At 41.6% G+C, this 25,536-nt stretch overlaps 1 protein-coding gene across 2 annotated transcripts in view; it reads left to right on the top strand.

Annotated features, from left to right (window-relative positions):
- The window catches only part of LOC118406743 (synaptotagmin-12-like), a 75,788-nt gene that overhangs the window by 39,276 nt on the left and 10,976 nt on the right, over positions 1-25,536 (top strand). For both annotated transcript variants that reach the window (XM_035807042.1, XM_035807043.1), the window contains exons 4-6: positions 2,985-3,210; positions 6,464-6,592; positions 8,634-8,720. In XM_035807042.1, coding sequence (XP_035662935.1) covers positions 2,985-3,210; positions 6,464-6,592; positions 8,634-8,720 — 442 coding nt within the window. The remainder of the gene's footprint in view (positions 1-2,984; positions 3,211-6,463; positions 6,593-8,633; positions 8,721-25,536) is intronic.

Here is a 25,536-nt window from a genome sequence, read left to right as displayed (position 1 = left end):
TTAAAACACGGACTTTTCCTCGTCAATTGAACAAAATAGCCTTTAGAATGGCCTTTTTAGCATTCTGTGTTGGTTTCAAAACAAAAATGGTTCATTCAAACAAAAATGGAGTATCTCCCATAAAAGAAATGAGGCTCAAATAAAAAGATTTCTATTTACTGCTCTATTTTTACACAGCTGGAGGTACGTACTATAGCACATGTAGTATGAAATATCGTTTTATGTGATCCTATATCAGCTAGCATTGAATACCGAAACGTGAGATGTAATAAGATCGATACCAACTCTGTGCCATTTGACTCTTTAAGGCCACAGTAAGTAAATTTTACGTATAAATTCCTGTGCAAACTCCAAATTTAATGCGAAAGCACATAAAAAGCAATAGTGGTCGAAATGAAAAAGCAAGATGCCTGGAACGTTGTAGCAAGGAGGTTACAAAAGCCTTCTTGGTTGAAATAAGAATGCAAGAGACAAAACAACGTATCACAACCTTTCTTCGCACCTTTCTGGGATTTGTAAGTTCATAATTTGACACAAGGAGTGTGGTGACCTAGCATCACTTACAACTATATATGATATGATGACTATAGGCTACCACATGACAAATTTGTCCCATTCGGCATTTAAGGCATTTTCTTGTCATGTTGTTCAGAGGAACAAAAATCATTTTTTTCTTTCGAATCCAAAAGTATCCAAAATGGCATAATTTGACACTAGTGTGGCCTAGCCTACTTACAAAGTAAACTTACGACAACTACCACTTAAACAAGTACACATCTACCGTATGACATATTTTCTCATTTGGCATTTTCCGTACTTTCTCGCCATGTTGAAAAATCAATGCACGTGTTGATGTCATCCATAAAACTTACCTATTGTTGCCTAATGTTGAAAAGTATTCTGTCCTTTCGTTTGAAAGCTTTACCCGTTAACGGACCGTGGTAGGCGCAAAAGCGTTTATTCCAGCTAGGCCCAAGAAGGGCAAAATGTGACACTAATGTGCCTAACATACGTTCACTTATTACAACTACACTCAAAGGTCCAAACTAGCTGTCACCAAGGAGATTCAACCTCCTTTCTGTCACTTCAACAAGTACGCATCTCCCAAATGCTATATTTTTCAATTTGGCATTTTCGGTATTTTCTTGTCATGTTGCAAAAATCACTGCACGCGATGATGTCATCCAACGAATCTATTTGTTGTTGCCTAGTCTTGAAAAGTATTCTGCCCTTTCGTTTAAAAGCTTTTCCCGTTAACGGACCGTGAGAGACGCGGAAGCTGTTAAAACCGTTCACACGAAGGTTAAGAGCTCCAAAAGGCCGCCGACGTGACATTTTCACTGCTATAACGAGTCCATGGCGGCTATAGAGCTAATCTCAAGGGAACTAAAACACAAGCCTTCCGAAATACACAAAACTTTGATGACCACGCAGTAGTCGGAACGGGACGCCGTTAGCATACAAAGTTGTATTGTTCCTGGGTTCTGAAAATTCATAGCATGCACTCCTAGGGTTTAATGCTGTTTGTTTTACTGGCTGTGTGTCGAGAAATACAAAGAGAATATGAACGAACACACAAGCCTTCCGAAATACACAAAACTTTGATGACCACGAAGTAGTCGGGACGGGACGCCGTTAGCATGCAAAATTGTATTGTTCATGGGTTCTGAAAATTCATAGCATGCACTCCTAGGGTTTAATGCTGATTGTCTTACTGGCTGTGTGTCGAGAAATACAAAGAGAAATGAGTTCTCAAGATCTTCATTTTGTATCGAACACAAATCTATGCTTAACATAACCAAATGTGGAAAATTTTGTATGTATATATAGTAAGAATATCATGAATTGCTTTCGCCACTTTTGTGAAGAATTAGATTTTTTGGTTTTCCAATAGAGGATCAATGAACTGACAAATATTCGCCGTGACTTATAGCTTAGTTAAGTCTTTATTTTGATATCAAAAGATTTCTAGATATCCTTGTTTTGTCTGAAACACAAGACTGTCACTCCACTACAGCGACCTATTTTCGGGTATGAGCTCAAGTCGGGCACGAGTTTTCAACATATCACCATAAAAGGACAGGCTTGGCTTTAAAGCATGTAGCCTTTGAAGAATGTGATCGTGGTGCCCTTTGGTTTCTTTATACCCACTTAATACCCTGTCAAAATTGATATGTGTGTTTTTAGTAACGCCGCAGGTACCTCTATTCTTGTTTGTATATTATACACTGGATGTTTAAATACATTCATAAATATTGAACTACGCGCACATGAGGTTGGTAACGTTACATGTTGTATTTCTTTTGTGGGTCGATTTTTTTTCAAGCAGTCACTAGATAGTAGGTAATGTGTTATGTCTTCGTTATTGTAATATAGGCACTACCTCGTGTTTGTAATATGTCGATTACTTTATGGGTTACTTCTTATAATCTTAATGTTACCTCTGGTGCAAATAGCTTTTTTGAATCGACCAAATTAGCCAGACACTGTCTCTTTTCTTGAATCAGCCATTATTTCTATCTACAAACTAATGATTGCTGAAATTAGAAGCATACGTAGTCCAATAGTTGACAATACTATCTTTAGACCATGAGGTCATCAAACGTAGAATGCCCCCGCTGTGTCGCATACCCGCCATACACGCAGTCAGTCAAACTGGAAAAGGTTGCAGTCCTTGTGTCAGGGCGTTAAGCTGTTCATTTTATCAGTGTCAAAAGCAGCAAGGTGAATTTCCCCTGCTACAAGCAACGTTTTTTTTAGTGTTTAAACTAACTTGGGGAAGGCACTTTACATGACCTTCCTCACTTTACCCAGGTGTAAAAATGGGTACCTGACTTCGGTCGGGGAGGTAAAAGACTACCTTTACCTTCTTTCCGTCTGTAGCGTGTAAGTTACAAAAAACTTGAGTGCAGTGCCACATTGTCCTCATCTGTCCAAAAGCAAATAGAAAAAAAAAACTAATGATTGTACGATCTCCCATCCAGAGAGACGATCAGCTCCGACTGCTCCGTGTTCGAGTCGCTGGTGGCGGAGCTGCTTCCAGGCATGGGCCAGCTGGAGTTCACCCTGGAGTATGACGCCGCCCGCCAGCAGCTCCTGGTCACCGTCATACAGGCACAGGATCTGGCTATACAGGACTACCAAGGGCCCATCGACAGCTTCGTCAAGATCTTCCTGCACCCGAACAACGAGCCGGCTGCTCAGTCCAAGGTAGGGTAGACAAATTCATCTCCTGGTAACTGATGAGTGATCTCATTTCAGCCACGTAATTTCAGTAGTAGGCCAAAGGTGCAAGGACGCCTGTAGCGTCCACCGTCTCGGTTTGGTCAGTTTAATGAGGACTGATGCACCCATTCCCATTGTAATTCCTTTATTCGCCTTCCTAGCGCATCTAATTCGGTTAAATTATTCTTCTGTCTTAGTATAAATTTTACAAATATGATCCTATAAACTGGTCACCGCAAAGAAATTCGGGAGAATTTGGTTGATCTTGTATTTTCAATCAAGTTCTCTTGACTGTGGCTCTTTTTACGATTCGTTATTTGTATATAGGATGGATGACTTCACGACAGAATGAAAAGTCCCATTCTCAGACGGAGTTATGGCAGGATCAATAGCCGTCCGTCATGCCCGGTCAAGTGGAATGATATTAGATGTTTTATTGTGATCTATTGGAGCGAATCTGGCAGTGACTCTTCTTAAATATTCTGGTCGATATCACTTTTTTGTGACATGATATTATCCTCGCTTCTCCGTTGATACATGACTCAGTTTTGTTGAAGCTGACTGTTAGGTAAAATTTCTCTGCTGGGGTTGAATATCATATAGCACTTGAAACTAGTTTATCTCTTTAGGTTACGTCACCATTTCGTTTACCCAGTAGTAGATCGAAGTGCCAGGTAGTCTGTAGCGTCCCCGACAAAGTTTAGTCAGGGTTGATGGACCCTTTTCTTCACATTCTAAAGCAATCCTTGTATGTATCAATCTTTCTTTTTAACTGAGTTGTTCTATAAACCTTTTGAATATTCTTTCGGCGTATATATAGAATAAATGACAGGCCTTAGTCTCATTCCCAGCACGGTCAAGTGCAATGATATAAGATGGTAGATTGTGATATGTCGGAGCGAGTCTTGCAGTGACTCTAGCTCAACATTATCGTCTAAACTACCCCTTTCTTCTGGTCACTGATGCCACTATATCTGTAATTTGACTCCAGTAGTGATTCAAAAGTGTCCCGAGGTCTGTAGCGTCCCTCGTCACAGTTTTGTCAAGGGACCCATTCACTCGCATTCTAAAGTAATCCTTTTATGTATCAATCTAGCATTTTGCAATTAGTTTGTTTTATCAGCCTTTTCATTATTCTTTCGGCGTGTATAGGAAAAATGGAAGGCAATGGTTCTAGTCTCAAACAGAGTTATAGCCAAATCAATAGCTGTTCGTCATGCTCGGTCAAGTAGAATGATATTAGATGGTAGATTGTGATTTATTGGAGTGAGTCTGACAGAGACTCTGATCTAACATTACCGTTGAAACCAAGCCTTTCTTCTGATAATTGATGCCACTATATCTGTCACGCCCCCCGTCACGCCCCCGTCACAGTTTAGTCAAGGGACACTTTCACTCCCATTCTAAAGTAATCCTTGTATGTATCAATTTTTTTTTTCTTTTGACATGAGTTATTCTTTTTATTAGCCTTTTCATAATTCTTCCGGCGTACATAAGACAACTGGCGAATAAATGGAAGGTCCTAGTCCTAGTCTCAAACGGAGTTATAGCGGGATCAATAGCCGTCCGTCATACTCGGGCAAGTAGAATGATATTAGATGTTTGATTGCGATTTATTGGGGCGAATGTGACTGTCACTCTGGTTTAACCATTGAAACCACCCCTTTCTTCTGATAACTAATGCCACTCCAGTACTAATGAGTCAAATGTGCCAGGTAGTCTGTAGCGCCCCCGTCACAGTTTAGTGACGGTTGTCGGACCCTTTCACTCCCATTGCAAAGTGATGCCTGAATTCATCTATTTTGTATTTTGAAATGAGTTTTTTTATTAGCCTTTTCATTATTCTTCCGGCGTATATAAGATAACTGGCGAATAAATGGAAGGTCCTAGTCCTAGTCTCAAACGGAGTTATAGTCCGATCAATAGCAGTCCGTCATACTCGGTCAAGTAGAATGATATTAGATGTTTGATTGTGATTTATTGGAGCGAATCTGGCAGGGACTCTGGTTTAACATGCGGGTCGATAGTGCCATTTCGTTACAGGATATTGCATCGCAGTGGAGACGGATTTATCCCTTTAACTGGCGTCCCCATTTCAGTCGCATGACTCCAGTAGTGGGTCAAAGGTGCCAGGTAGTATGTAGCGCCCCCCGTCACAGTTTAGTCAGGGCTGATGGACCCTTTCACTCCCATTGTAAAGTAATCCTTGTATGAATTTATCTTTTGAATTTTTTTTATCACCCCTTTCATTATTCTTTCGGCGTGTATAGCATACATGGCAGGCAGTCTTAGTCTCAAACGGAGTTATAGTCCGATCAATAGCAGTCCGTCATACTCGGTCAAGTGGAATGATATTAGATGTTTGATTGTGATTTATTGGAGCGAATCTGGCAGTGACTCTAGTTTAACATGCGAGTCGATATCACCTTTACGTTACAGGATATTGCATCGCAGTGGAGACGGATTTATGGGGCATGTTATCTTAATGAATATCTCTGATGGGGCTGGATAGGATTGGAGTAAAATGATTGGATGGGTGCTATACAGGATAAGGGGACCTGAAGGGTAATGGAAAGGGAGTTTTTGAAGATAGGTGTCATCAGATACGTTAGCAAGGGTCAAAAGCAGCTGATTGCATGCAACACGGGAAACCGTGATCAGACTTCAGTTTTTCTGGGGATTAAGCTTAAAAGGAGTGATACTATAAGTGCAATTGCGAAAAAGAATGGCGCTAGACCTGCAGCGTCGTTGAGTTTGTGCAAATTGTAGATTGCGTTCTGTATGTTAATGGCACAAATTGTCCTGATGCCGCATTGTTCGACATTCACATGTTCGACAGTTTAAGTCATTCCAACGCATAATCGCTAATCCTAGACATATCTTTTATTCACAATTTTACTTCTCCTCCTTCCTAAAATAGGAAGACTACTGTGACATAAAAAAAGCTACATCTAAAAATCCCCAAAAAGCAGTTCCATGCAACTGGGTATGATTTTGGACACGGTCAGACATTTCAGATACATTAGGTACCTACTATCTTTTGTCAGTGACACTCTGTACAGTTTACTGTGGTACAATATTTCCAAAACCATATCCAGTTGCTTGAGTAACTGCTTTTTGACGTATATTATTACCTGGGTGTCAAACTTTCATCAAGGAGAAATAGAAAGACTACCGCGACATAAAAGATATAAAAATCTTTCTAAAAATCCTCGCCTCTCCTATTTTCCCTCCTCAGGTGTACCGTAAGAGTCCCAACCCGGTGTTTAACGAGCGGTTCATCTTCCACGTGCGCGAGGACGACCTGGACTCCCGCATCCTGCAGTTCTGTGTCTACGCCTACGACAAGTTCTCCCGACAGAGGCCGGTGAGTACTACAAAACAATGTTTTCCTCAAATCCTGTGTCATCACTTTTATAGTCACTTAAAAACATAACATTTTCCTGACGTGTAATTATTCTACGCCTACGACAAGTTCTCCCGACAGAGACCGGTGAGTCCTACGAAACGATGTTTTCCTCAAATCCTGTGTCATTACTTTTATAGTCACTTAAAAACATAACATTTTCCTGACGTGTAATTATTCTACGCCTACGACAAGTTCTCCTGACACGTACAGAGGCCGGTGAGTCTTGGAATTCCTATTTTGGCGACACCTCAGGGGCGAGCCAAATGGTGTATCATTGTGTTCGGTCTGCAAAAATTCTAGGAATTGCACAGGTATTTTTCCACAGGAATGTTAGTCCACAGGCATTTTTGCAATGTGAGAAGTTAGTCCGGAGGAATTCTAATGGCAGGAATTTGGGTGATGCAAGCTCCCCCCGGCATTTGTCCTAGATAACTGGACAGTCAGCCACACATGTTCCACAGGCATGTTTGCAATGTGAGAAGTTATTTTGTCTTTTTTTCTTTGGAACAGGTGATGATAATGTGGCACTGCACTCAAGTTAGTAACTTATTTCAACAACGTCACATACACAGTACAGACAGAAAGTAAAGGTAATATGTTTACCTCCCCGACTGAATTTAGGTACCCATTTTTACACCTGGGTGAAGTGGAGAAGGTTGTATAAAGTGCCTTTCGCAAGGGCACAACGTTGGGGGCTCGGCGGGTATCGAACTAACACCCTATCAGTTACGCCACATACGACGCCACAGCTCTTCTTTAATGAAGCAGTAAACATGCCTTCAACAAATCCAGTTTTATTCCCAATGCGTCCCGACCCTCGAATCAGCTGTCTCGGTCAGTAAAACAAGCACGCAGTCCCAATATCTACAAGAAAATGTGCAAGACCCACCTCCTTACACATTACGCATTACATTCTTACACTTACAACAGAATCATCACCCGCTCCAGACACATCATTATGTTTCAATCGGTACTTTCTTCTGAACACTTACGATAAGACGAGTCAAAAAGTGGGCATCGCCGAATGAAGAAACCTGTAAACGTACAAACGTACAAACACAACTCGATGGTATACCCTCAGAATAGTGATTCATGATCTCCTGTCATTTTTTATGACGTTACAATGGTCTTTCCTTGCAATCTTTATTTCAGTTTGACACATTAGCAAAGTTCCATCCCATAGGTTATGCATTTTTACAAGACTTTACAACCTCATGTTTTGTCGCTAACCTTCTGTTACCGATTTCTTGTCTGACATGTTTGAAAACCCAGGAGAGAAAGCAACAATCCCTCTCTGCAATAACTACCATTAAAAGTCGATCCAGGTGTCTAGACAAAAACACTTAACTCCCCTCTAAAGACTTTACATCGCCGTTCCCTCCACTCCGTGGCCTCAATTCTGGAGCCGGAAATTGTGTTCCAGACAACAGACTTCACCACAAATCAGGTTCTTAGTCTCGATGATAAAGTTACCACGCGGATGCTGAGTCTCTCAGAAACGGGGGGATGTTTCCGAAGCAAATCAAATCGTTCCGTGTGCGTGGCTAGATTACAGGACGATTCTCTGAAATTTACAGATAATCCAGATACATTTAAGATATAATCCCGAAGAAAAATCTCCACATTACTACTATAAAGACCTAGCAATTGATGTCAAGCTTGTTTCAGGAGACTGTCTTTTGCGATAAGGTTCTGGATGGACATCAACCATTCCAGACTTCATTTTCAATGTAAAAAAAGAGACTAGATCGGAGGTATAATGGTGCATATAACTTGAAAAACAGAGAGTACTTGGTTCATATTACATCTACATTTTACTAGAAAAGGGCATAGCGTCTGCAATTATAGATCTAAAATAGGTTAGAATCATGAAAAAGGCTTTTGGACATTTTGCTCCTGCATATAATGATATTCTTTGCCACGTAACGTTATAAGACCTAAAATGACGTTATCAGAGATAGGTATCAAATATCTCAACCTGCTTGTTGATTGGCTGTAGATCGGAGAGGCGGAGCTGAAGCTGTGTGACGTAGATGTGCGCCTGCAGCCGTTCTCAACCTGGTGCAGCCTGCAAGACATCAACCAGGTGGGTTGCAGTTTTCTCTGAATATGACAGGTGACGCTCGTGCACAGTACTTTCATAGGGTTTGCTTCATCAAAGTAATGTAATGGCTCGTCATTGCCTTTGTTGGCGCAGTGACAGATATTTTATAGTGATCGTCACGTAATTTTAATTTTTTTCCTCAACATTTTTACCTATTGGTATAATACACTTATTTCGCTTTACGTTTGTTTCATTACTGTATTCTATACTTATTATCATTTTGATCATGATTATATTCTCATGTAAACTTGCAATTAGCCTTCGGGCATGGATTTGTAGTAAAGTTGTCATCATCGGTATAAATAAAAGTTGCACAACCGGGCCCATATCAAAATGGACTGTGCATGCACATGCATCAGCTTCTTGTTTTTGCATATCTAACTACTATAATGACCGTGAATACTCAGCCATCTATTGTTATTTTGCATTGTTACTTACAATACTAGTATGTGATTTAACAGTCATATATATAATGACATGTTGTACATTCGACTTTGCACATTGATATTCCAGAAGACTTTGTAATGTTCATGTAGCTGTAAAGATTCATCAAAGCCGGGCGTCGCATTCAGACCTTCCAATGTTTTATTGAAACCCCCAGTGGTTACATCCAGACTCGCTGTCTGCTTCAATACGTCAGTGTAATAACAAACATGACCCTTGTACGTAGAGAATGTCTTATTTTATATTCATGTGAGACCTCTATGTAATGCTGTTAGAATGTGTCTTCCCCCAAGGGTGTATCTGTGCTTTCCAAAGGGTTTCATTCTAAATCTTAAACTGTGGCATTCAGTAGACGTGAACTGTGTTTGTGAGTCATAGAGCTGGTGTTGAATGAATCTATTTGTTACAACTCTGAGATACCGTTTGAATTTCTTCCATATCTTTCATTAGAATGAGTCTGTTTTGTCCCATAGGCCACATCGTTATGACTGTTACTGGAAGACAATCCCCTCCATGGTGTATTGAGTTGGTTTTACATGTATATCCATTTGTAACTTCTCTCAGATACCTCTAGAATTATAGGATTGATCCTTGTTGAGGACGTCTTCCAACTAAGTTCCATACTAAATCTAAAATTAATAACTCCTACTACACGTCTGTGAGTCACATTTGTTAAATCTCTAAGATACTGTGTGAATATGTATTTTCCTTGGGGTGTATCTGTGCTTTCCATCTGTCCGTGAGCTGGTATTGTATGAATCTATTTGCTCAATCTCTAAGATTCCGTTTGAATGTCTTCCCTTAGGATGAGCCTTCTTTGTCCCATGGGCCACTCGCTTGTTATGACTCTTACTAGAAGACAATCCTGTCCGGGAGGTATTGAGTTGGTTTTATATGAAATGCATTTGTTACTTCTCTCAGATACCTCTACAATTGATCCTATGTCATAGGAACATAGAGCTGGTATTATGTGCAACATTTGTAACTTCTGACAGGTCCCATTAGAAATTGTATTTCCCTTATGATTCATGTGACTGTCCCATGGGTAACACACTTAAGATTTGTTATGACTCTCACTAGAAGACAATCCTGTCCGGGAGATATTGGGTTGGTTTTATATGAAATCCATCTGTTACGTCTCTCAGATAACTCTAGAACTAATCCTCCCCCAGAGGACTTGTTGAGGACGTAATCCAACTAGGTTCTATTTTTTTTTAATACTAAATCTGCAATTGTAACTCCTGCTACACGTGACAATGTCTGACATTACATCTATAAGCTACTGTGTGAATGTGTATTTCCCTTGGGGTGCATCTGTGCTTTCCCAGGTATTCCATGCTCAATCAAAGATGACGCTTTTCATTGTCCGGGAGACATAAATCTGGTGTTGTGTAATATACATTTGTAACTTCCAGCAGGTACCAGTAGAAATTGTATTTTCCTTATGATTTATGTGATTGTCCCATGGGTTACACGCTTAAAATTTGTTATGACTCTTACTAGAAGACAATCCTGTCCGGGAGGTATTGAGTTGGTTTTACATTAAATCCATTTGTTACTTCTCTCATATACCTCTACAATTGATCCTATGTCATAAGAGACATAGAGCTGGTATTATGTAAAACATTTGTAACTTCTATCAGGTACCTTTAGAATCTGTATTCCCCTTATGATTTATGTGATTGTCCTATGGGTAACATGCTTGCTATGACTAGAAGACAATCCTGTCCGTGGGGTATTGAGTTGGTTTTATATGAAATCCATTTCTTACTTCTCTCAGATCCCCTCCCAGAGGACTTATTGTGGGCGTCATCCAACTAGGTTGCATACTAAATCTAAAAAATTGCGTTACACACTTAACATTTGTCATTACTCTTACTAGAAGACAATCCTGTCCGAGAGGTATTGATTTGGTTTTATATGAAATCCATCTGTTACGTCTCTCAGATAACTCTAGCATTGATCCTCCCCAGAGGGTTTGTTGAAGACGTCATCCAACTAGGTTCCATACTAAATCTAAAACTGTAACTTTTACAGCACGTGCCCCGTGTCTGGTAGACACATTTGTTACATCTCTAAGATACTGTATGAATATTTATTCCCCTTGGGGTGTATCTGTGCTTTCCCACGTATTCCATGCTAAATCAAAGATGATGACTTTCCCTGCCTGCGAGACGTAAAGCTGTGGTTGTGTAATATACATTTGTAACTTCCAGCAGGTACCAGTAGAAATTGTATTTTCCTTATGATTTATGTGATTGTCCCATGGGTTACACGCTTAAAATTTGTATCGAGTTGGTTTTACGTTAAATTCATTTGTTACTTCTCTCAGATACCTCTAGAATTGATCCTACGTCATATGAGACATAGAGCTGGTATTATGTAAAACATTTGTAACTTCTATCAGGTACCTTTAGAATCTGTATTCCCCTTATGATTTATGTGATTGTCCCATGGAATACACGCTTGCTATGACTAGAAGACAATCCTATCCGTGGGGTATTGAGTTGGTTTTACATTAAATCCATTTGTAACTTCTCTCAGATACCTCTAGAAGCGATCCTCTCCCAGAGGACTTATTGAAGACGTCATTCAAAGCTTTTAGCGCTTACACTCTGACATATTTTACGGATACATGCATAGATGGGGTACAAAGTGTCAAGACTCCATTAGCATGCACGGGGTACAGAGACAATTTCGGTTTCTAGGTCGAGTGTTTTCACAAGAGAGAGTGAGATGAAATGGCTATTCATCCAATCGAAAATTTGAAACATCTTAGGATAAGGCCACAGTGGCATTCCTCGTAAGATCTACAGAAACATTTTCGGTTTCTAGGTCGAGTATTTTCAAAGAGACTGTGAGATGAAATGGCTCTTCATCCATTCGAAATTTGAAACATTTTAGGATGAGGACACATTCGTAAGATCTACAGAGATATCTTCGGTTTCTAGGTCGAGTGTTTTCACAAGAGACTGGTATTGGTAATATTTTAGGGAGAGGACACATTCCTCGCACGAGCATCGTACGATCACAAACTGAGGAAATTCTTTGGCTAGTCGAGTGTGTGTCGTACAAACTTCATCTGGCTTGTTACAAAACTAATGCCGCCTTGAGGTAGCATCTCACTGCACTTGGGCCACGCTCGCGTCACTGCGGGATTCGTTCACTGTGACACTTTAATGTTATTTTGGCCGAGTTATGATTTAGATGTTGCTTGATACGTAGCAGTATGACTTAGAAGACAAAAAAAAAACCCACAAAACATAAGAAAATTCGTTCTCTGAAATTCGTTGAGTAATCTTTCGAACCCCGCAGTGCCACACCGGTGTCCCAGGTGCAGTGAGATACCACCTTTAGATCTTAAATTGTCGCTGGTTGGTTCTTGAAATTTGAAACTTGAAACTTTATTACAATCAACTTTGCAGCTCCCATAGGGGCTGAATTGCATTGATTTTACACAACATATCATAACATAAGATAGCACTTCAGTCACCAGCGTTATACATTGACAATTTGAGAAAGAAGAGAAATATCAATATAAAATCTTGAAATATATTTACATCAACATTTTTCTGTCGCAGCCTGCTTGAAAAGTCTACGACATCAGCGTGACCGCGCTCACAGTAAAACAATGCAATACCTTTAATCAAGAATGAAATAACACGTTCTCCTCCCTATCCGATAGAATCTCTGTGTTTAGCCTTTTGTATGTAATAAATCCTTTAAATCTTACATGTATCCCATGCGACAGGCGGTAAGTAATGCACAGCCTCTAATTTTCCCCATGACATGGGCCATGTCGTCTCCTACTGAGTGGAATTAAAGCGCATGTCATACTCTCTTCGCTATCCCATAAAATCTGTGTGTATACTCTTTTATACGTTATAAATCCTTTGAATATGATATGTACCCCATGTGACAGGGTCTATTTTCCCCATGTCGTCTCCCACTGAGTGGAATTAAAGTGCATGTCACACTCTCTTCGCAATCCCATAAAATCTCTGTGTGTATGCCCTTTTATACGTTATAAATCCTTTGAATATGATTTGTATTCTATATGCGACAGGCGGTAAAGGTAGTATCTCACTGCACTTGGGGCACCGGTGCGGCACTGCGGGGGTCGAAAGATTACTCAACGAATTTCAGAGATAAAGAACGAATTTTCTTACTTTTTGTGTATTTTGTCTTCTAAGTCGTACTTTTACTTATTGTCACACCGTTGCCGCAGTGCCACACCGTTGCCGCAGTGCCACACTGTTGCCCGAAGTGCAGTGAGATACCACCATATCCGATAGGATCTCTGTGTGTATACCCTTTTATACTTTATAAATCCTTTGAATATGATATGTACCCCATGCGACAGCCTCTAATTTTCCCCATGTAGTCTCCCACCGAGTGGAATTAAAGCACGGCCTCCCGCGGTAAAATGTCAGAGGTCTGTGAAAGCTCAGCAGCGCCGCCAAATTACTTCTCCTGCAAATTCGCCTTTAATCATTTCCGGAAGGCCGACGGCAAATTGCACATGAAGGGAAAATTACATGCTACGTGTGTCTTTATAAATCTACAGGCAGTTTGCTGGGGAGTAATTGGGAACTGGAACGTATGCCAACTTGTCTTGCTTGGGTTTACTTTTCCGTTATCCGCTGCCTTGCGCCATCTTGGATTTCCAGCCGTGCTCTTCGAAGTGAAAAAAAATCTTGATCGACTATGAGATCAGACTGCGTATAATGAGCCATCCGATCGAATCCTGTCATCTCGAATTCGCTGCTGTGCACGCATTCTTATAGGTATCAACATTCTGTTAGAGTGTAAGATCGGAACGGCTGAGCGCTCTTGCAATCAGGCAGAGTAGGGCTGGGTATCGGTACAGCGTACCGGTACATAACCGGTTTTTCTTATTGGACCGGTCCAGAAAAACCGGACGTCAAAAAATTAGGTAGACCGGATGTTGGACCGATTAGAAAATTAACAGATTTTTTTTTTTTTTCTAAATCATGTTCGTAGGGCCTGATGTTACCATCATGGTGATGAAGAGCGGCCCATAGCGATAACTGTAGCAGCATCTCTTCCCCCTAAGTCAGAAACATCAAGCTTAAGCAAGCTTGACTTCACTGACTCAATAGGCGAAAGCAGGGGTTACGAGGCTGCTCGGGAAATTCCCTACCCCATTTTGGCCGGAATGGTTTGATCCGCCACATCGCACCTTCGCACATGTGACGGGTTCTTTTACGTGCCCGGGGTGTGGCTCTCCCCAAACACGGGACCTCCATTTAACGTCCTATCCGAGGGACGACTCATTTTCACTTGAGTAAAGTGAGGAAAGTCGTGTAAAGTGCCTTTCCCAATGGCACAAGACCGGCAACACCGCAGGCGGATTCGAACCGGCGACATCTCGGTCACGGGCCGAATACACTACCACTGTGCTACACGGCCCCATTATCTTTAATATCAGGCATTCACACGTTTTGGCGCTTGCAGGTGGAAGAAAATAACAAGAGTGAAGTAGAGTAGAGTTTATAATAATTTCTACGAAGTTTTACAGCCAATCGTACAGGTGCAGTTAGCGTTGTAGGATTTTAAAACGCCAGTGTAAGTCTATTACTCCACCAAACAGATTTCTTTTGTAGTGAAATGGACCATTGGTATGAGTCATACTGTGTCAGGTTCAGGTCCTTCGGACCTGTACCGGACCTGGACCTGAATTTTCTGTACCGGTACCCAGCCCTAAGGCAGAGTGTTAGCGATGCCCGTATAAGCCTGCCAGGTCGTCACGATAGCCGAACCGAGCTCCACGGAGAGCAGTTTGCAGCGGCGTGCGCAGAGTTAGGCTTAGGGTTGGTACTAGGGTTGTGGTTAGGGTCATAGATTTAGGGTAAGGGTCATGTTAAGATTAGGGTTATATCCTCCACAGTGTGACCCCTCCTTCCAAAGCTAGCTTAGACGTCTGCTTAAAAACTGTCGACCCATTTCTCTCCTCTCCGGTAAACTTGAAACCCCCTAGTAGAGTCGAATATTTGGCAGGGGCAGAGATTGGACATGACACCGGTGGATGAGATGCGCGGGCAATGTCCTTGGTGCTGAAACACGGGTGCGCTGCATGGTCCGGGTCGTTTTATCTTTTTTTTTTCTATTTTGCTTTTGGACAATGTGGCACTGCACTCAAGTTTTGGTAACTTATATTAACAGTGCCACATACACGATACAGACAGAAGGTACCCATTTTTACACCTGGGTGAAGTGAGGAAGGTCGTGTAAAGTGCCTTTCCTAAGGGCACAACGTCGGGGCGGGGCACGGCGGGGATCGAACTCAGAACCTCTAGGTTCCGAGCCGACCGCTCTACCAGTTACGCCACGCCCGACGCCACATAGTTTTTAGGCTATGTTAGGCTAGTTTTATCTTTTACCTTAAAGGCATACTACGGGATTTTGAACAAAACAAAAAGTAGCTTTTCCTACTTTTTCTTTACATTGTTAGTTCAATCAACCCTATAGCATTGCATACCAATATTCAGGGAGAGATGCTGCGACATCATTGCACCAAATAAGCATGATGTATAAAAATTGTGATCTTCCAAGAAACAGATGGGCACAGGCTGGTTACTGCCTCTGTGTGTTGTTGTTTCTTGCTTATCAGCCTGGCTTCCCAGTGGGGGGCCAGTTGACAGTTCCTCTGAGTACAGTAGACTAGCTTTCTGTACAAGGTTTCTTGCAGTTTTGAAGGGAATATGACCTTAGCTTGTTGATATCCTACGAAATAGACTAATAAGTTCATGATTATATGCTATTTTAGAATGATTAGATATAGGTGTTTCCAAAGAAGGTCTCCATTGTGTTCTTTACCTGCAGTCTGCCATGCATGTGCTAACTGATTACCCCACCCCGGGGGACCTACCGGTGGCAAGCAAGACCCGGAGGGTCTAACTTGGGGGGACACAAGGTTACAGGGTGCCTAGAGCGGAATGTTTGTAGGCTAATCCTTTACGTTGCAAACGTGAAATAATGACACAAAAGTGTCAAAAAGTGACCAAAAGTAGTAGTAAATCTGATATTTCTTAATTCTAGAATATTTCAAATTTGAGCGCAAAAAACTGCGTAGTATGCCTTTAAAGAATACCTGTATCTAGATGGACCTGACCAATATCTTAAAGTTCTGAGTCCCTGGTTAGCCTCCGTTGCATTCTTTGAACGGGACTGTTTTTTTTTATTGTAAGGGTTGGTGTTTATTGTGTTGGTTCGCGATTTTCAACGTTGGCCAGATTCTCCTGTGCCGGGAAAGGATGTATGCCGTGGAAGGGAGTTTGCAGTGGAAGTTTAGTCACAAGAGAACCTAGCTAACGTTAAAAATCGCGAACCAACCCCGCCCCCCTAAAATAAAGACCAGTCTCGTTCGGAGACTGCAACGGAGGCTAGTTCCTTACGAGATCTTGACAAACCAAAAACTTGCAAACATGCAAAGTTTTCTCATCTACGCGCTTAAGCCACGTCTTCTTTATCTGTATATGTGGGCTATTGCAAAATCAGAATTTAGGCCGATAAAGAAATCCTCTCCTACCCATCTGGGATTTCCACACCACTCCACAATCTTTCGGCCTGAGGTATCCTATTTCCTGCATCTTTCAGTAACACGCACTTGACACTCCAGACACCCACGCTCCTATCACAATGCATTATCCTCGGACAGCCTACGCAACCACCCACACATGGGAGAACATTTGCAATATTGTTGAAGCGTTTCTAGGCCATATCTTCACACAATGAATTCTAGCTTTTGATAAATGTAGGTTCATTTACTGTCATGCTGCCTGAAACGTAGGACCATTAACAACATCCGTACCAGCTGCTTGAGTAAATGTTATCTTTTGTGCATTTTTACCTGAATGTCGACGGTGTGTAGGCGTATATGTATAACGGTCTGTACGCCCTCTTCTGTTAAGCGTTACAAGCCATTTTATTCACCGTAAATCGTAGCCAGCCCGCCGTAATTCAACGTTAAGCGCTATCGGTATATCATTCGTGAAGGATTATTGGCTGTGTTAATTCTTCGTAGCTCGTTATTTCTTATCCTGAATTCGTCGTTGAACGTTATGGAGAAATTCTTTGTAAAGCGTAGACCCGGGTAGGCAAACGTCAGATAGCCCTCGACGCTAGGTATGAAATAACAACGTACTGCTAGTACATTTACCGATGGTACAAGTGACCGGTGGTGCCCCCCCCCCTTCTCCAAAGTGCCGGTAATCGCATTTTCAGACGTAGAAAAATTCAAAAATTTTACGGGGAGGCATACTAGGAACGCCTGCATTGCGGACGCATTCGCTTGAATGTCCGTTCCTTATGTTTTCTGCGCTGCCACCGTATGGATGCTTTGGAAATCTTCCTAATTTAATGTTAAACGTTGTCAGTCTTTCTGAAATTTACCGTAAAGCGTTATTGCCTGCATTCCTGAATTTACCGTTACACTTAACCAGGATCCCTCCATGCAGACCCTCATATATGTTTCCGGATTTGTGCAGGAACGGTGACTGTAAGCGTTACTGTTTACACTACTTAAAAGTGAACGTGAGAGTTCATTAACTTTTATTTTGGCAGGATTTTCGGCCTCCGCAGGACGTGTCTTACCTAAAACCATGTCAACTAAGAAATTCCTACACCCCGGAAATTCCATCTCTCTCACACCCACACATTGTCGCAAGTTTCGATAAGGCACAATCCGATATAAAGTGAAAATTTCGTCTGTCTGCACGTATTTGGATATCGTAACGGCGTGCACTTCTCCCGAAGGTGGACTCTCACTGCACTTGGGGAACCAGTGCGGCACTACGGTATTCGTAAATGATTCAACGAATTTCAGAGACAAAGAACGAATTTTCCTCCGTTTTGTGTATTTTGTTGTCTTCCAGGTCATACCTTTACATATTACACAATATCTAAGTTATAAGAAATCTGAGAAAATAACACAATATTGCCGCAGTGAAGGAACCCCACAGTGCTGCACCGGTGCCCCAAGTGCAGTGAGATACAACCTTTATCTAAATGCCGTCTGCCTGCACGTATTTGGATATCGTTACGGCGTGCACTTGTCCTAAGCCACACACGCCTCCGCACTTTACAGTTTCATCCCGGCAATACCATTGGAAAGGTTAGCGGAAGGGCCAGTGGATTTTACAAATGCCCCCTTTCTGTTGCTATTCATATTAAATTTTCTACTTAGCCTTCTATGGGCTTTGGAAACGAGAATCCACTGTGACGAACCACGCCTCTTTCTGTGTTTGTGTCGGAATCCTTCATTCAGCTTTTCGTATTATAGTTTTTAAAACGCAGCTACTGCCCTGACTTTATCCATATCAACAGTGATACAAATACTTTTAGATATTCTACTTTTGAAATGAGATCGTAGAGGAGTTTTAGTCCTCTTATTGAAGACATTTTGTACCAAAGCGAACAGTGATAAATATTTGCAATGGCAAGGCGGAGCAAAGCGAAAATAATACGCCACTTTTAATTCCTAGAGTCTTTTTACTGTCTCCGTTAGCTTCATAAACGTTTATCATTCCTAATACTTAGTGATCGTCCTGTGCGGTAGATTAAAATCAAATTAAATTTAAATCTATATTGACTTAACATAATTGCGGGCTGAATAGCGTTGATTACTTTGCCGCATTTCGAATTACACAGAATTTTAAGCATCATAACGTTAACTAACAACAGTAACATTTTACAAACATGTCACGTTAAACCTAATATAGCACTGAATAAATCAGAGAAACAAATAATGCCTGATGCCTAATTGCAAGTAATAAAGTTTGGAGGGTTACAAATAGGGAATAAAATCTGTAAGACCAGTCTTAGGACAATATGAGATAGTAGAAGTAAAATATTTGCACATATTCTGCTTCCGTAATAACGTCCCTTGGGTTTAATTTCAGCAGGTCCGCCTACGGTCTTGCCGCTTGGCCGATTTCTGCCGTAATTTCATTTCATAAACACTGTACATATTACCAATGGATTATAATATCCGTTTTTCAGGTACTAGTCATGTACAAACTATAAGTTGTAAATTTTTGTTCTCTATGCTTTTTCACTTATTATTGTCCGTTATTTTTGGTTTGTAATTCATGACATGTGAGTTTGTCAGGCTGTTGTTGCCATCCCTGCCAACCAACCTTAAGGTGGACTCACTGCACTTAGGGCACCGGTGCGGCACTGCGGGGTTCGTTCACTGCGGCACTGTTGTGTTATTTTCGCCTTTTTTTTTAATTTAGATATTGCGTAATACGTAAAAGCATGACTAACATGACGACAAAATACACAAAACGTAAGAAATTGATGTGTAAGAATTCTTTCTTTATCTCTGAAATTCGTCAAGTAATCTTTCGAACTCCGCAGTGTCACACCGGTGCCCCAAGTGTAGTGAGATACCACCTTTACATAGGGTTTTGTGTGACAGCTAAAGTACATAGGATTTGTCGCCAGATAGTCATCTTTTTACTGTCGGGCAATTTTGTTTCACAAGCTTTGAAGTTATCCTCAATGGCCATTTGTACACTTGCACATACATCAACTCACGGTTGTATCCGTGTAAACCGCTAACAAAATGTTCATCTATTGTTCTGCCGCCATACTATTATCGTACATTGTATAGATAAAGTACTGTAAGAGCTTTATCTATGCCTCATCTGCCCCAAGGTTTTACTTTAACAATTTCCTTGCACGAAGGTATGGTAAATTGGCCATTCCCATTTTGGGATTCGTCATAGAAAGCCAACCGACGAATATAAGGCCCATTTACATTTGCATGTTGGACACGTTTGATGCAAGTCCATTGGCTGTATCGTATGCACAAGTTTGTACTCGTATGCATGTTGAGAGGGGTGCCTTTGTATTCAAATATAGTCTATTTATATTCTCTGTCCATATTTTTATGATTTTTCATTTTTATTCCTTTTCATTTTGGCAGCTGACGCACTTGGATTTCACAGTCTGGTAATTTTTCGTGCTTGTCTCGTGTCTTTCCGCCCTAAAAATACCTCCTCAGCACAGTACATTAGTGACACGGGTCAACTTCGCTTTTCAGGGACGAAAATTGAGGACTCTGAGGATATGATCTTACCAAAGAAAAGGAAGTGTGCGCCAATAGCCAAAGGCATTTACTCATTTTCATCCGATTTGGGTGAAGAAATTCGTGATGAGTGCATTTCCCAAGAGTGCAAGCTATGGATTCATTGTCAAGATAAGCAAGCACCCCGAAAGAACGTTCGCAAATTTAGAGATGATATACCCAATATAGTTACCAAAAGAAAGGACATGTATATCTGCAACGGATGAAAATCTGATTCAACGCTCGCTGTGGCCAATGAAACTCCTCTGCCGGCCAAACTCCTTTCCAAGCTTTTGATACTGTAACTGTGACCGTTTCAAAACCATATCCAGTTGCTTGAGTAACTATTTTTGGCGTATCTTATTACCTGGATGTCTAACCTACATCGACGTATTTTGATACTGTATATATCTTATGCCACAGCAAGATCTGCTTGGAGATTACGGCAGTCCTGGGTATGCACATTAAGCTCTATGCCAGTGCTCTGAACCCTGTAATCTTTTGATTTTGGGTTTATTACTCCAAACACGGGGCAACACTATAGAAACACTGTATTAAACCAAACCACTGTGGAGGCGGGTAGATCCGATATACCATTGCGTTCACACTAGGGCTGGGTATCGGTACAGCGTACCGGCACAAAACCGGTTTTTCTTATTGGACCGGTCCAGAAAAACCGGACCTGAAAAAATTAGGTGGACCGGATGTTTGACGGATTAGAAAATTAAAAGATTATCATTTACAAGTTTTGGCGCGCGCTTGCAGGTGGAAGAAAATAACAAGAGTGAAGTAGAGTAGAGTTTATAGTAATTTCTACCAAGTTTTACAGCCAATCGTACAAGTGCAGTTAGCATTGTAGGATTCTAAAACGCCAGTGTAAGTCTAATAATAAGTCTAAGTGACATGGACCATTGGCATGAGTCATACTGAATAAGTCCGGACCTGGACCTGATCCACTGGACCTGAACCGGACCTGGACCTGAATTTTCTGTACCTGTACCCACCCCTAGTTCATACGCCTCAGGAAATACCATTAGCAATGACGTGGGCTAGCTCAGTCAGGATGTATTTGATAAGGCCGGCTTATGTAATGAAATTTAAGGATGAACTAATACTTTAATATAGACACACTCCCTTGCGACAACACATGAAATATTACATAATTTTAACCTAAGTCTATATGGTAAGTGAATATGTCATTGAGAAACTGCGGAAGTTGGCGGCTTCGCTGTGGCTGAGTGATTTGAGAGAGCGGTCTCACAAATTCAATTTTTTTACGCTTTAATTGTGTATTTTGTGGTCTTTTTTCTTTATATTTGTACGTTTTGCGTGAAATTCCCATCATTAAGTAGAGGGGAACACAAATCAAATTTAGGACGCAGCTGTGTCGCCAACTTTATACAACTTCAGTGAGACATCTACATGTACGAGTTAACAAAAGCACGCAAAGCAGTTCAAGCATGAACACACGTACCGTACAAATGTAACCTTTAAAGTGCAGCGTTGCTAACATAACTTGCTTCTTTTTTAATGAAGAAATTTGTTACGCTTTCCAGTCTTATAGCGAAAGCAATAATCTGGTGTATCACAGTTGCATTGTGCAGTAGAGGACTCGACTGGGAATATAGTGCCTACTTAACATTAAGTTAAAGTTAAAGTTGCCTATAGATCTGTAACAGATGGGTAGGGTTGGGGCCCATCTCTGTTTCTGTAGCCCTTGGGCCACACATTTGTGCAAGCCGCTACAGAAGGGCGCTAGTCTACTGGTAGTGACGTGTGTTTAACTCCTATACTCTTCCTGAGTGCTTGGTGCTGAGTGCTAAGCAGAGAAAGCAGCATGTGCTATATTCAAAGTCTCTGTAATACCCCTGTCACATTTGGCGAAAATCGATCGGACGACGATTCTGCGGCAATCGACCGAGCCTCGCTTATAATTACAACTTAATTGCACAACAATTATACAAGGTACAAAGTATGGCTGATATGCGACAGGGACCGTTTTCAGGTGAAAAATACGACCTTGAATATCTTCCATCGATACGCCCGAAGATCGTGGATAATGTGACAGGGGTAGTATGATTCGGCCGAGGATCGAACACTCTACTGGCAGTATTCACCGGTGCAATGGCCGACTAGCCATGGCCGACTAGCCATGGAAGTACCGAGATTGTCATTTGATTTGGCGGGGTCTAACGTATCTGCCCTATGTCCAGACAGAGGACGATTACAAGCGATGCATTTCGTTATAACTCCCACGTTACGCACATGTATCACTGCAAGGTTACTGCAAAAGGTCCCTTGAAACATCTGACTACTACAAATGATGTACGCCCTGTCTACTCTGTAACCCTTTACTTGACATCCCGGTTGCTTCCATGTGATATCTTCAACCATAAACCCCAATAGAAATCCACCTACGTCCTCCTATCGTATTAAAGAACCTAGGTTGGTATAGTCTTGGCATTTTGACAATTCGTAGCGATAGAGCCAGGTAAATGCATAAAGCAAATACGGCACTAAAAGCCATTCAAAATGTAGTACAACTACGCTTTCGTACGCCTTTAGATAGGCATTTAGTGCTAATGACTGTACGCAGTGACACTGGTTACAGTTTTAAGAAACAGTCTAGATCCAAACGTTCTGTTCTGAGGCTGGCTTGTGACTTGTGTGAATCGCCTGATGCTGAATGCCGTGCTAGAGACCGTGAGGGACGCCATCTGGTGTACCATTCCAGGCAGTGTATCACCCCCGGTTGGTAACTATGTACTCTGAACAATGATATGTCTACTGACGTAATGTTGAATACTATGTGCATAACCATTCACTGATGCCTGTACCGACGTAGCCTGTCTTTTGTTTGCCATGGCGTTGGCGTACGTGACAAGCGTAACGTAACGCGTACTCCGCGGGTGTAGATGTCAAATTACGAATCACCATATATAGAGACGCAATGCCCTGATTCTGTATTACAATGTGCTGCATTTGTACTGATATTGCATATTGCATTGAGTTCATAGCTTTAGGGGGGGGGGGGGTGCTGCACCACACTTACGTTTTTCCTCGGTTACTTTTCCATGTCACGACATTTCAGAGACTTTTTACCCGACGATATATCAGAGCACGTAGCATTATTTGTAGCACACTAAAATTTAAAGACTAGGCTAAGCCTTGGACGAAAAGACGTGGTAGTATTATATAGAATGGTCTTTTTTATTACAGAAAATGTGAAATTGGTACTGCTGCCTGTAGTTCTGATAGCCAACAAGCCTTTTGAACGGTTCCAATTACGTACATGGTAAGATTTGTACTACAGTAACGATTCAAAGAGATCAAACATACATTTGCCCTGGAGGCTAGTAATACACGTTACATAGCTTTGACGTCACAGTGCTCTACAGGCCCACTGTTTGGCATGGCTTGTGTGTGCGATTGACGTAAGTCATCAAAACCTCATCGATGTAGTCTGGGAGGTAGATGGCGCTTGGAATTCACTCGGGATTTATTGAAAGCTTTTAAGTCGTAAAACAATAAAAAAAAAAGAAGTAACAATCCACTCCTGCTCCGGGTTTTATGGCCCGGAAGTGTTAGGTTGCTATGTGGGATTTCGTGAGTGATTCTGTACGTAAGATCTGTGAAATGTGTACTTATCTAAATGTTTCAGGCTGATTTCACGGTTTAAAAAAGAGTAAAGGGAAACGGACTTGTAATCCCACATCTCTTTCGAGGCTGTAACAGTGGGGTTTTGTACGCTGTATCCACAGTATTCCACTCCTTCTATTGCTGTTTATTGCTGCCCCCTAACCCAAGTCAGGTGTCCATCTCTTTACACCTTAGTGGAGTGAGGAAAGTTGTGTTAAGTGCATTTTCCATGGACACTTCTGAAAGATCTAAAGAGACATGAAAATCTATTTCGAATATCGGTACTCACATTCTGTGATTTGTGTCTTTATCTAAATGTTTCATGCTGAATTCATGGTGCATGTGTGCACTTGAAATCGTATTATATGCTCTTCATTTAGTTTCTCCTCAATCAAAAGCACAAGAAAATGGTTGGCAAACTGTCACTGACATTATATCACGAAATTAAAAGTGATTGGTAAATAATTCATTAGTTGCCATGAAATACCAATCTCAGTGATTAAATGCCTCAGGGCGTCTCAAATGCTAGACTTAATGTTCTTACCTGTCAGTCATATGTAACCTTACGGTCCGCTAGTGCAGCAAATTGACGTCAATGCAGACTATTAAAAGTAAGCCATCTTCTGTATGAGGGATTTTCAACATCACATGATGTGTATGATACTACTTAGATTACGCACGTCCGGTACTTCGGCACTCTGCTTCCTGGGATAGTGCGCGTGCGAGGAGTTAGGGTTGGGGCTGGATTTAGGGTTAGGGCCGTGGGGTTAGGGTTATAGTTAGGGTTGGGTTCGGTTAGGGTTAGGGTCAGTGTTATGGTTATCCTTCACCACGTGACCCCTTCCCCCCAAGAAGCAGTTCAAACTTCTACTTGAAAATTACCACACTCCATGAACCCTCAAACAGAGTTGGGGCTTTTCAACATCACATGATGCGTATGATACTACTTTTAAGACTTAGATTACGCACGTCCGGTATGGTGACAATTTTCTCGTGCGCCTGATTTTCTGCTCTCTTGGGTAGTATGCATGGGAGGGTTTGGGATAGATTTAGGGATAGGGCCGTGGGGTTAGGGTTATAGTTAGGGTTGGGTTCCGTTAGGGTTAGGGTTATAGTTAGGGTTGGGTTGGGTTGGGTTTAGGGTTAGAGTTATGGTCAGGGTTAGGGTTATCCTTCGCCGCGTGACCCCTCCCCAAAAAAGCGCTCAGACTCCTACTTGAAAGTTGCCACGCTCCATGGGTGTAGTACACTCAAAAGCCTCAAAAAGAGATGGGGCCTTTAAACATCACATGATGTGTATGGTATTATTTCAGACTTAGATTACGCACGTCCGGTGCGGAGCTAAATGTCTTCTCCTTCTGATTTTCTGCTCTCTGTGGTAGTGCGCGTGCCAGGAGTTAGGGTTAAGACTAGGGCTGGGTATCGGTACACCGTACCGGTACAAAACCGGTTTTTCTTATTGGACCGGTCCAGAAAAACCGGACCTGAAAAAATTAGGCGGACCGGATGTTGGACCGATTAGATAATTAATTAACAGATTGTTTCATCACGCATTCACACGTTTTGGCGCTTGCAGGTGGACGAAAATAACAAGAGTGAAATTCAGCGCGACACCGGAAA

The sequence above is a fragment of the Branchiostoma floridae genome, chromosome 19, assembly GCF_000003815.2.
Source record: "Branchiostoma floridae strain S238N-H82 chromosome 19, Bfl_VNyyK, whole genome shotgun sequence".
Taxonomy (NCBI): Eukaryota; Metazoa; Chordata; class Leptocardii; order Amphioxiformes; family Branchiostomatidae; genus Branchiostoma; species Branchiostoma floridae.
The sequence above is the reverse complement of the archived record's forward strand: the minus strand, read 5'-3'. Positions and strand labels throughout refer to the sequence as shown.